General features: G+C 37.4%; 1 protein-coding gene across 1 annotated transcript in view; it reads right to left on the reverse strand.

Moving 5' to 3' along the window:
* Nucleotides 1-574: 574 nt before the first annotated feature.
* LOC120431287 (kelch-like protein 17) overlaps nt 575-13,134 on the reverse strand; it is a 47,110-nt gene continuing 34,550 nt past the window's right edge. The window contains exons 6-9 of the mRNA XM_039596427.2: nt 12,286-12,400; nt 8,451-8,557; nt 3,242-3,717; nt 575-3,175 (exon numbers count right to left, since the gene is read on the reverse strand). Coding sequence (XP_039452361.1) covers nt 2,452-3,175; nt 3,242-3,717; nt 8,451-8,557; nt 12,286-12,400 — 1,422 coding nt within the window. The 3' untranslated portion in view covers nt 575-2,451. The remainder of the gene's footprint in view (nt 3,176-3,241; nt 3,718-8,450; nt 8,558-12,285; nt 12,401-13,134) is intronic.

The raw sequence follows: 13,134 nt of genomic DNA on the forward strand, positions 1-13,134 counted from the left end.
TCTTGCATAACCGATTCTCTATCCTTCGTGGAATTGCTCCTTGTTTTGTTTTACGCTTTAAAATTACCTCTCATAATTTCTGTATATTTTGTGTGTGTGTTTTCATTTGTAGCTTCGTTCCCGAAGTAGATTCCAGTCTATAGTTTTTTCAAAGATTAATTCACTAAAGTTGCATTAATCAGTTCTTTAGTTTTAAATCCTTGAATCGTTAGTGGCAGTGCTTTCGTTTTGTTTGAATTTACTGACTAGTCAGTTCTGTTTGTGTGTTTAAGTGAGTTGTTTGTGGAATGTTTTGCTGAATTGATTAATTTCCTAAACCGCACTTGACAGAATGAGCTTCTTTTTTTGCTTGCTTCGACAAAAATTTTTTTTGCTTTGTTAATATTTCCCTATTAAGCTGCGCACGAATATTATTTATTATGATTTTACTCAATTCGATGTTAAATTCTAATCACTTCTAACACTGTTGAAATGCAAGATGAGAAAATGGGAATGCTCGATAATTTTTTTTTTTCCTTCGTTATAATAGCCTAATTTAGTTTGGACCACAGCGTGATATTTTTTCATATTTATGTTCAAGACTGTAAGGCTTTCCTTTTTTGAAATTTCCGTTATTATTCTAGGCATTGAAGGTAGGTAGATTTTCACATTCACAGATCAAGAGGGTGAGGAAAAAGCACATCGATGAGCATTGATTGCACGGGCAAGGTGGGTTTGGAAAATGCAGGATTTTAAGAGTTTTGTGTGAGTTTTGATAGCGCCAAGTGTGGAATATCACAGATAGTAATGAGAAATATACAGGAGCTGGAGATGGATTGTAGTCAGAGTGATAGTGTTGAGTGAAGGTTCTAGCCAAAGCTTCTGGTACTTTTCTTGTAGGGGGAAGAATTATTGTTGATTAGTACAATTAGTTAGGCTTATACTATGTTGCTGCGCTGGTACAATCTATTTTAAACGATATTATTTAGTCTATTTGCATAATTTCATATCGATTTCTAAGACCATAGCTTTTAAAACCTAACTGTTTGCGTCGAATTATGAATTAAAATAATAAAGAACAAATATTGAAAGAGACTTTATTTTGCTACCTGTCGATAATTAAAAAAAAACAACATTTTGTTATCAATCTTGAATTTTACGTGGAATCGGAATCAGTGGGCGAAATAACCAAATTTTGTCGTTTTCAATGTTTTTAAAAAGATGCCAGAAACGCATGCGCTAACGCGTCAAAATCGATTTGACACTTATGCTAACGCCATTTTGGGACGCAAGAGCAGGTCCGAGTCGATGACAACAAAACAGAACTTTCGAACAACTGTTCTTTTTTAATCTGCCGCCACTTCGATGATTTTTTTTTTATTGTTGTTTAAAAGTGGCGTTAGTGTCAAATCGATTTTAAAAAATTTGCTGACAGGATTTAGCACGGATCAGTTGAATGAATGTGTAAATAAATTTGAACAATATCGAAGAACAACGGGCTTCTTTGATCGCGAAACTCCAACGACGAAAAACGAAGGGACGCCGGAGCGACAACTTCAATTCTGAAGGGCTGAGACGTCATTTGTGAAACGATTGCGCTATCGAACAGTTGTGTTTACTACAAAATGGAATCAAAAATTTTCTCATCAGACCAAGTAATGATGAAGAAGTTGTTTTAATAGAGCTCAAGACCACGTGAAAGTAGGTTTGCAGAGTACTCCCGAAAGTTGTCGGAATTAAAAATAGACATTCGTAATGTAACATGATACGTTTGCGACCAAGTAACAGAATAGAGCAGATCAAATGGTGACACCAATATGACCAGATGTGTCTCAAGCTAGGAAAATTAAGGAAAGATATCGTAGTTTAAAAAGTATCGAATGAATCAGACATTTCGGTCAAAACGGGTTTACATGTGAATCTATCAAAATCGGAAAAAAACCGCTAACGCCCATTCAAACTGTCAAAATTGACTTGACAATCACGGTAAAGCCATTTTGGGACGAAAGAGCAGGTCCGAACCGATGACAACAAAACCGAACTTTCGAACAACTGTTCTTTTTTAATCTGCCGCCACTTTGATGATTTTTTGATTGTTGTTTAAAAGTGGCGTTAGCGCCATTTCAAGTGTCAAATCGATTTTAAAAAAATTGCTGATAGGATTTAGCACGGATATTCTCGAACTCACTTTTAAAGCAAATGATGCAAAAAATACTTGAAAAATTGTTGAAACCTCCGTAAACAATGGAAATAGATTATCCTCCTACACACAGACTAGTGTTGAACCCAAAAGAAGCACGACGATGGCGACATCTACAGTTCTACGTCTTTGGCTAGCTATCAAATTGAACGAATTTTATCTACTACAAATTACGCGACTGTTACGAGATTCTACTGCGACCCGCTACCGTTGGAGCTGGTCGTCTGTCCGTCACCTCCGTGGACCGTTGTTGCTAGCACCGGAACTAGCGGTCAAATGCTCGTCTGGAGCAGACCCCGCTCCAGGTTGAAACACTCCAGAACCGAAGCCCCGATTGAGCTGCGCCTCGTCAGCATCGACGTCACGATGGTCCACTTGTTGAGCTTGGGTTCGTACCGTTCAACGGAGTTCAGCGAGGACGACCCGTCGTTACCACCGAGCGCGTACAGATACCCGTTGGCCTCAACGACCTCGTGGGTAGATCTTCGTGAGTGCATCGGACTGATCGGTTCCCAGCTGTTGGTTCGCAGGTTGAACCGTTCACCGGTCTGCATGCACATGGTTCCGTCGCTACCCCCGATACAGTACAGGTACCCGTCGAGGGCCGCCACTCCGCAGCTACTGCGCCGCGAAGTCATGCTCGGAACCGCTGACCAGCTGCCAACTCGCGGGTCAAAACGCTCCACCGAAGACTGGTAGTTGCTGGAGTCGAATCCCCCGAGGGCGTAGATACAGTTGTCCAAAACCGCTACTCTACAGTACCGCCTCCTGGTGTTCATCGCCGGACAGGACGTCCACACCGCCGTCAACGGGTCGTACCGTTCAACGCTTGCCAAGCAAGACGCTCCGTCATAACCTCCACAAACGTACAACAACCCGTCGAAGGCACACGTCCCCAGACAGGACCGCTTCGTTCCCATCGGCGTAATGTTGCACCACTCGTTAGTCAACGGATTGTAGCACTCCGCCGAAGCCAAGTCGTTCTCCCCATCATACCTAAAAAAAACAAACAAACCTTCAATACCCAACCCACCGACCACCCCCCAAAAACCCCCAACTCACCCTCCAACGACGTACAGCAACTTCCTCAACGCCGTTACCCCCGCCCTCGACCTCCTCGAAGTCATCGGCGAAATGGTCATCCAGGCGTTCGTCTTTGGGTTGTAGCACTCGCACTCGTTGTGGATCGCGAACAAACTCCCACCCCCCACGGCAAAGATGTACTGTCGCATCCCTTCGGGTCGTCGTTCCAACGTGCGCTGGCTGACCAGCGAACTGCGCTGTTCCGGGAGGAGGTGGTACTTCATCGCCTCCAGAAGCAGTTCCTTGCAGTGGGGGTCCTCCCGGACCATGGGTTCCGTTTCGACGCAGCTCATCAGGAACTCGCGGTTGACCAGGGGCAGCCGGACGTGGGACATGAGCTCGGAGATGTTTTTCTTGCGCTCGGCGATGTCGTGCTTGACCCAGTTTAGGACCGCCACGAAGACCTTTTCTTCGGAGCAGATGTTTAGCTGGCTGTTGGAGATGAGATCTTGGACCTGGAAGAAGGTAGGATGATATTGAGAGTGGTTTTACCGTTGTTTAATTGATGTTTAAAGGATCTCTGAGTTTTGGGTGAAAAATGAATTAATTTTTTAAGTTATTCTTTCGCATTTCGCATTTTTCGCAAATTTTGTACCTTTTACTATACTAAAAAAAATAGTTAAAAGATAAAAAAAAAATTTGAAAATATGGAGGTTTGGTTAAAAATAGCCAAAATCATCCTATCTCGCAAATTTTTTGATTTAGAAATTTTCTCAAAAAGTAGAGGGTAAAAAAATTGGTTCAAAAATATAATTCAAAATTTTGTACACTAAGACCCCTGTGATCTGCCACCAAATGTTATCAAACCATTGGGGTCCTTCTTAGCCAACACTCCTTTTACACAGTTCTCACACACACTATTGAACGTTTGTTTTGACAAGGGGGATGCTAAAGGCCGCCATCTTGGGTGATTGAGATTGATAACGCGCACAAACTGCGCACAGTGAAAACAAAAATATTTCTTTTTTTAATAATTCAACTTTTGTTATAAGAATTACTGTAGTAAAAGTCAAATTACACAGTAGTTAAGTTCAACGTTTCATGTGATAAAAGTACAGCTTTAAATTAGGTCATCGGCCCGATCTGTACTTAATAATCCCAACTTTAGTAGTTTATTTTGCAAAAAAATTGATAAAAATCACCTCACAAACATACACTTTTAAACGTACATTGCGGTAAAATTTTACATAAAAACAAGAATTACTTTATATCCATTTTATGCCTGTAGTTTTTGTACTTTTTTTTTACAGTGGGCAGTTGCTTTGTTTTGGTTCCGTAACGAACAGCTGTTCTTTTGTGATCGAGCCGAAGTTGACATTTCCCTGTTGTTCTGGTGCCGAAGTTGACAGCTTGTGTTGGCCACTGGTGAGCTGCCTGTAGTGAGATATAGATGTCGCCCCCCTGTTTTTGACACTATGCGTGAGCTTCAAATAAGTGACAGTTCAGGGATTTAACGTAACTAGGTATTTCAAATACATTATAAAACGTTATTAATTCAATTTCCAATCAAATGAGATCCTTTTAATCAACTTTGTGATAATTTTTTGTAGTATTTCAATTTTCAATTCGGTTTATTTGTGAATAATCAATTACAATGAGTTCATTTAGGTACATAACAGAGTTTTGGAGTTCCTTTCAGCTGTGTGTTACATCGTAATTCAATCGAATGTGTTATTACTTATAAATATTAAATAGAAGGCAAGAGTAAGAAAAAGTTTTCAAAAAACTTACAGAAAGATTTTGTAGTATTTTGAAAGGTCGTAAGGTCGTAAATTTAGTTTAGAGTTTTAAGCACGCTATCTTGTCACAAGCAAGCTATCACCATACTTTTACATGGAGAAAAAGTGTAAAAGCGTATTCTGAATTCTGGCCCTTATATTATAGATTTTGATTTTTTTTTATTAACACTCTACTGCCCCTTTCGATTTTTTTTATTTTTCCCTTTTTGAGGAGGTCTTGTTGATCTACTTTTGTTCTACGAAAACCTTAATTTCTCTTTTTCTAGGCCTGTTCTAAAAACTCCAGCCATAATCTTTTGCCTATTCATTGTTCTTCATAGTTTTCCAGTAACTTTTCCGATTTTGGTTTGTTATATAATCTTAAATTATTAGTTTTGCGGTCGCATCAAAGTGTGCCAAAATATAATCTGGGATAAAACATCAATGCATTTTCAGGATTGAAAATTGGTTAAAACATTGTTTTTGGTGAATTTTCTGATCTCTTCAATAAAAATAATTTCGAAATATTAAAATCCAGCTTTACTTTTGGTAAGGTCTCCACATTGAAAATTTTCCTCATTTGCTAGTTTAGACCAAATATTTTTTTTAAATGTTGTTATTGAATAGATCACAAAATTTCTCAAAAAATATATTTTTTAACATTGAAAATCGGAACATTTGTCTTCGAGATATCGTTAGTGAAAATGACAGGGGACACTTAGAAAACATGATTTTTATCATTTCGAATTCTTTGTGACTCACAGGCAGTGCTTGCGAAATTTCGACCTTGTTTGTGATAGCTGATAGAACACTAAAAACGTCTTCACCACTACATCCTGATTTTTACATTCTAATTTCGTTCGTTTCACACACAAAGGAATGAGTGATACGCAAAGTCACTCACACAATCATCAATTAGAGAGCGGTCGTTTGACATTCTACCGAGATTCCGATCATCTCTCCAATGATAGCAATCATATGACTTCTGTCACCACGCAGCATACACTAGGAAAAGAGAGACAAAAACGAGAGAAAGAGAAAAAGCACGTTGTCTCGTTCGGACGGCTGCTTGAGTGGGGCTCATTTTTCGTTCGTTTCGTCTTCGTGTTTACGTTCACTGACCGTCGCCAAGCAATGACGCTCATGATAGGCGTTGTTAGTCAGCGATCAAATATCCCATTCAGTGATAGATCCCTTTTCAAGCATTGCTCACAGACTTGTGAGGCTGGATCTCAGAAACTAATTACCCGATTTTCAAAAATCCAAAGAGAAAATTCTTTAAAAAGTTAAAAGTGTATGTTTAAAAAGGATGTTTAAAATGCAAAAAAAAACGAAATGAAATATTGAAATCGAAAATGTATGTAAAGTACTTTTGTATTGCAAATTTGATTTTGCTTTTAAAAAATGATTCAAAAAAAAAGTCCAGGTTCTCGATATTTTCCAATAAACACGATTTCTCCTAAACCAGATTTTGCATCATCACTGACACCCTAGTGAAAAAAATCGCCATCAGGGATACCCTCTCACTTAATTCCTTAGGCAAGAATAAGTATCTGTGCCAACTTTGAGCCAAATTGGTTAAGGTTTTAGGGTCACTATAGAGCGTTGAAGTTTATACAGGAAAAATCGCGAAAATGTATGCAGAAAATGATTTTTTTTAGTAAAACATATTTTCTTTTATATACTTCCTAAATAATTTCCCTTATATACTTTCAAATAAATAATCCGATTTCTTCCGGATCAACTCGGATTTTCTTGCAAGCTTCGACAACGTTGTAGGAAATTTAATCTCCTACAAGAATCTCTCAATTGTACAAATTTGGGCGAGACCAGCGTCACCTGCTGCCAAACCTCTGAAGCGATGTTTTTCCCCCATACGTTTTTGCGATTTTCCCCATATAAACTTCAACGATCAAAAGCGACCCCTATCCAGGTTTTTAAGCGAAGATGGCGTTCGAATGGTGAACGCCCGAAATGTCAAAATCGCGCAGTGGCAACAACATTAGAAAAAAATGTGGCTGTCATGCCATGGCACACTTGTTCCGTAATGTTGGTACCACTGCGTGATTTTGACATTTCGGGCGTTCACCATTCGAACGCCATCTTCGCTTAAAAACCTCGATACCTTAACCGATTTGGCTCAAAATTGGCACAGTTACTTATTTTTGCTCAGTATTGGGACTGATTGTTTATTTACCCAAATTTAATTATTTTTGCTCAAAGAATCGAGCCAAAGGACTCTCGAAAACAAAGGTATTTTGGGAGTTGTAAAAACTAAAAAAAAAACAGTTTTAGGACTGTTCAAAGCACCGCGTATTCCACAAGCTTCTAAAAGCATCTTTTGCCTATTTACTGTTCTTCATAATTTTCCAGTATCTTTTCCGATTTGTTTTTAAAATATTGTCAAAGTCAAATGAAATATGTAAAATTATTAAACTTAGGATTCAAAAATAATAATTTCAAAGTATTTAAAATTTGAAAAGGAGAGCTTTCTCGTACAGATTTCAATGCAAAAGTATATACAATGCATAAAAAAACTGATAAAGTGATCCAAAATATTACAACTGAAACAGGAAAATGGTTTTTTTATTTAAAGTAAAAAAAAAATGATTTGCATACTTTTCAAAACATCATAGAATTACCCCTATCGGTTTCGATCGCTCCCATGGCTTAAATTAGTTTAATCACTCCGATTGTCAGGATCGTTCATATTCCCACAGAGAGATAGTACTTTGTACCCTCGCGTTACTCATCCCGAAAAAGGACCTTCCCTCCTAAAAACACTTGACCCTAATATAACGGATCATTTTATTAGGATAAACCCACCCGCCGAGTGCACAGAGTTCTAAAATTAACCTTTTGTTTCGGGCCTGATACCTTCCGTGTTGGGCTCGACGCTATCCTTCGGGACTTCCATGCGGCCACGTGAAGGTTTTGGGAAATTTAATGTTCCACTTCGGTGCAACCCACCACGCCACACACGCACCACCCACCCCCTATTGTTGTGGGAGAAGGTTTATGAGGAAACTTTTTCCAAGGACAATCAACCTTTTTTACACAGTGAACAAGTAATTTTATCTCAATTTATCTTGAAAAGTGGAACATCAAATTAAAAAATATGTAAAATAACACACTTTTCTAGGTAAACTTACTTTCCTCATTTTAAGATATCACAAAAAAAAAATGTTTTTTAACTGTGCACAGTAGGAAAACAGGCTTCGTGGTTTTCGTGGAAGGTTGGGGAAATGTTGCTTAAGTAAATCATTTTCGGCGTTTAGCTGGGGCAAAAACCACACCAAAACGGTACTGTTGTCGGATGTAAAAGAGTGGAAAATCGAGGACTTGGAAAAGCATGTTTATGTGGCTGATTTTAGGGATGAGTTGTGCCTTAATGTGTGTGGTGGTGCCTTTTCCCTGCCATCAAGGTGAAGGAAAAACTAGGACAGGCGGAAAAGTGGATGTTTATTTACCTCGTTAAATCCCAGCAGTAAAAATTCCTCCGTGCCGACAACTTGTTGAAAGTTTTGCAGCGCATAGCGGTGGGACCGGGAGTGAAGTTCCTTGCACGAGTGGGCATCTGAAATTGGAGGGGTGAGAAATGTTCAACGTGGAATGCATTAGTTTTTTTTTGTCCAGAAAATAAGACCGACATAATAATAGCACGACAGGAGGAGGAAATTCGTTTTCGACAGCATGTTTTCGGTTTGGGTGGGGTAGAGCATGTGAACAACACGTGACGCGAAAAACTGTGTTGAATAATTCATGAGTGAGCACATTTTCTCAATGAACGGGAAGGATGAATAGTTTGGAGGAAACTAGCGTAACGATGTGCGTTTATGAGCTTTTACTAAACAGGAAGTTGTACGTCCCAGAATGTTTTAAAACTTGTTTTTAAACCAAAAATTACAGCAGAAGCAAAATTTTATATGATTCATAGAAAATTAATGACAATGTTTGTAGACTGGTCAATGTAATGTCATGAAAGTTTTTTTGTTTGATAATTATTGATTTATTTATTTATTTATTCAACTTCAACTCTACACAGTCTAGTAAAATCTAGTTTTATGCTTTTCATTATACATTCTTTTTTCAGTAATTCAAAATCTTCTAAATCTCAATATCCAGAAGAGTGGTTCTTAGTTGACTTTTTACCCTTCATTACAAGATGACTAGGCTAGGCACTTTAAGTTTTGAATGTGACTCAATTTTCAAAATTCAAAATACAAAATTCTATTAAAAATTTTACTAATTTAGTGCATTGTTACCACAAAATTTAAATAGTTTAAAAATTTAGCGTGGACAACGTTGTTAAATAATTAAATGAATCAAATTCAAAATTATAAAATTCTTTTCATTACACATAGCAAAAAAAAGAAACGAAAGTTAAATTGCATGCAAATGTATGCTTATCACCTTTGTGAAAAAAGACATTGTTATATTAATTACACACTGCAGGTACAATTTCTATAAACTCAAAAAAAAAAATGCAACCGACGAGATTCAAACCCAGCACCCACAGTGACGTGACGAAGGGCGGTGCGACCCCTTGCATTTTTGAACATTAGAAAAAATACGTGTTTTTTTTTCTATAATTTGTAGCCTGAAATGGTGAAACTTTGGAAATGTGGTGTCAAAGGGACATTTATGTAAAATTTGACGCCCGATTTAATGGCGTACTCAGAATTCCGGAAAACCGTAATTTTCATCGACAAAAAAATACAAAAATTGCTTAAAAATTTTTGCCATTTTCTTTACACGACCGTAAAAATATTTGGAACATGTCATTTTAATAGTAGTTTATGCAACAAGTTGCAAAAAGAGGATTTTTTCAGCACGAGTTGTACATTTATCCAACGAGGTTCACCGAGTTGGATAAATACGAAGAGTGCTGAAAAAATCAAGTTTTGCAACGAGTTCCATACAACATTTTTTGCAATTCCAAAAAACACACACTGAGTGAAATTTTATGTCAAATTTTCATGTATTTTGTCAATAAATCGTTTAAATCAAAAAAAATGTTGAAAAGTGTTACTTTTCAAAACAAGTGCTGAAAAGTTCAACTTTTCAGCACCCATTTGAGTGCTGAAAAGTAGAACTTTTCAGCATTTATTTTGAAAAGTGTTGCTATACGATTCTGTTATTTTTGGTACAGAAAAGTAGGCTATTTCGTCGTTCAAGAATGACAGGAAAAGTAAGTAGTTTCACGACGGAATTGCAAAAAGGAAATTTAATGTGCTTTTCGAATCTGCAATAACCCAGGATGTAACAATGTTTTACAATGATGTAGATCAGACAATTCCAAAAAAATATATACATGAACATAAGGGGTTTGTAAGTAAACATCACGTGTTATCGCGAATTCATGAAAAAAAAGTTTTAAGAATAAAAAAAAATCATTGGCGTAAAGAGAATACTCTTTCAATATTTGGGTTACATCATCATCTTCAGGTTAAAAAAAAAAATAAGACAGGGCTTCGTCGCTCTTGCAAAAATTGCATTAACACATAAAATTGAGTACGAAATTTAATTTAAACATGTAAAGGCAAATTTTGATGTAAAGATCAAAATTTATTGCAATACCAAAATAACGTAGAGTTTGAAAATTTGATTCTACACTTTTCCCATTTTTTTTGCGACGTGTAAAAAGGTAAGGTCAGGCCCACCACGTGAATCCATTCGTTTTGCTTTATATTGCAGTAGTGTGCTCCCTCGAGTGGAATAAACATAACACTAAATCGAGAAAAGTGTTCTTTTCGGAATTTTTCTTCTGCAGAAGCTTTAAGGGTAGTTTCTTCGAGTTAAGCATATCATAAATGGGTATGATTTTTTTTTATTTAAAAAAAATAAAGATTTTTTTTTCAAACTGCAAAGGAAAACCTTTTGGGAATCAGCCTTTTAAATGTCATGTTGGCTGTCACCGATGTCGAATTCGGTTAATCTGTTATTCACTTTCATTCAATCTCCATCATGATGAATAATGGATGTGTTTACAGCTGAAAGGCTTCTGGAAAATCGGATATCCTGGCAGCGATCCTTGAAAGAGTGCGAGTATTGCGTAAAATTAAAGCGCAAAAAGGGGACGAAAGAAAAACCGTTCCCCAAATTTCACCCCACTTCACATCTGTTTCGGTTGACTGACGTTTGTAATTAATTGTTACACGTCGTCACATGCGTGACTGCTCCGGTACCGTGCTGCGTTGTTTGTTTTATTCGATTTGGGAGTGATGGCTGCGGTGATGATTTATTTGATTGAAAACGATAAGCGGTGTTGGCCTTTTTTGACGATTGTTGGGGTTTTGCCTCTCTCTGCGGGATTGTCGTGCAGACGATTGAATGATAAATGGCAACACGTGGAGTTATGACCAAAGGTAGAAATTTGTTCTGCCATGTTGCAATGATTTAAATTTCAACTTCCCGCTAGCCTTAAAACTCAAAGTAAAATGATTAATCTTTACAGTAAAATATTATTATTTATTCCTAAATTGCGTCTAAACATAATGAATTTATAAATTATTATTCATCTAGCAATAATGACTACACAAGTTGTTACTGACTCTCCCAACCCTACAACCTTGAAGGAAATCGGACCAGCAAACAGCTGTTCCGGAGGTCTCTAGCCCACATCCAATAAAAGTTTGCGAAACGAGCGCGTGTGCTCCGAATTGATTAGAAGTCGGTGAATTACTTTCCGGCCCCCAGAACGTGAGAAGAATACTCCCACCACCCCCATTCGCTCCTAAAATTATGAACGGCGTTTTGTTTGCCCGCACAGAACATCAATTTGTTAGACTTAACTCGGTTATGAAGCTCTTTGAAGTGTCATTAAAGTTAAATGTTTTAATTTAGTTAAGAGGCTTTTTCACGCCACAGTGGAAACAACTCAAGCTGATAAGTGAAAACAAAGTTCAAATCACAACCGGTTTGAGAAATTGTTTACGATTTGGGCAACTCCCATTTCAGGGGGCCATTTATCATTTCTATTGCTGCAGAATTCATGAACCCAAAGAAAAAAGGAGCCCCATCATGATGACCACCACGTGGTGACCCAAACTTGGGATGTTTTATATTTTGGGGTGGATCCATTTCCCCAAAACGAAGACGACGACGACGACCATATGCTATTACAGTGCCCCATAATCGACCAATTAAGAGTACAATGAACGGTCCCGTCGGAGGTGGAGCAAGTTACATCACGGCTAGGCTTAGCCATAAAATTTTATGCCACCTGGGACGTGGGAGTTGTGTTTGGGTGGTAATTCCAGATTAATTAACGATTAGGCAGAGATAAGCGGCAGCAATATTTACCTGCGAAACTTCGAATCCCCAGGCAGTTGGAAGGATGTAGCTGGCGGAGTAAAAACTTGCAGCAAGCTTCTCGAACCGATTGAACCTGGAGTAGGCTGGATGCTGGAAGCAGGACCTGTGAAGAAGAGGGCGTTGAGTGAAAATTGTCGTTCATCTCTATTAGAAAGGGTTTAATGGAGACGCGTGGTGCATCATTGTAAGCGAAACGATTATTTCATAAAATAATACTCATAACTTTTAACAAAATAGAGTAGTTATTTAAAATTGAAAATTTTCCAAGATAAACAATTTCTGTTCGACTTCATTCTCTATGAACATATAAAATCATCAAGTTCTGTTAAAAATATGAAACTTTGTTTGTTGTTTGTTTGAATCAATTGGTATAAAAATAAAGATTTTAGACATACAAATAAATGTAAAAAAAGCTTCAAAATAAATGTAATTACAAAAGTCGACTCGGTATCGAAAAGGACCTAATAAAGAAAATATTAGCTTATCACGTTTCAAAAGAAAGGTGTCAAGTTCGGTGTTTATTGTTAAATACTAAGACATTTTTTGAAACACAGCTGAATACACTTACAGATCAAATGAAAAGTTTGTTTGCTGATTTTATGGTCTTGGGGCCAAAGAGGTCATAACTGTAAATATTTTTCTATTATTGTTCAGGATGTTTTATGTTACATATCCAAAAATGATAAATATCCATCAACAGAATGAGATTATATTTCCTGAAAATAAATTCGGATTTCGGTATGTGAATCAAACTCAAAGCACCATACTTTTCCATCGAAATGATTTCCCTCTGAATTTTGCTGGAGACGCATGGTGCTTATGTTCAAATAATGTACT

The sequence above is a fragment of the Culex pipiens genome, chromosome 2, assembly GCF_016801865.2.
Source record: "Culex pipiens pallens isolate TS chromosome 2, TS_CPP_V2, whole genome shotgun sequence".
NCBI classification, from domain to species: Eukaryota; Metazoa; Arthropoda; class Insecta; order Diptera; family Culicidae; genus Culex; species Culex pipiens.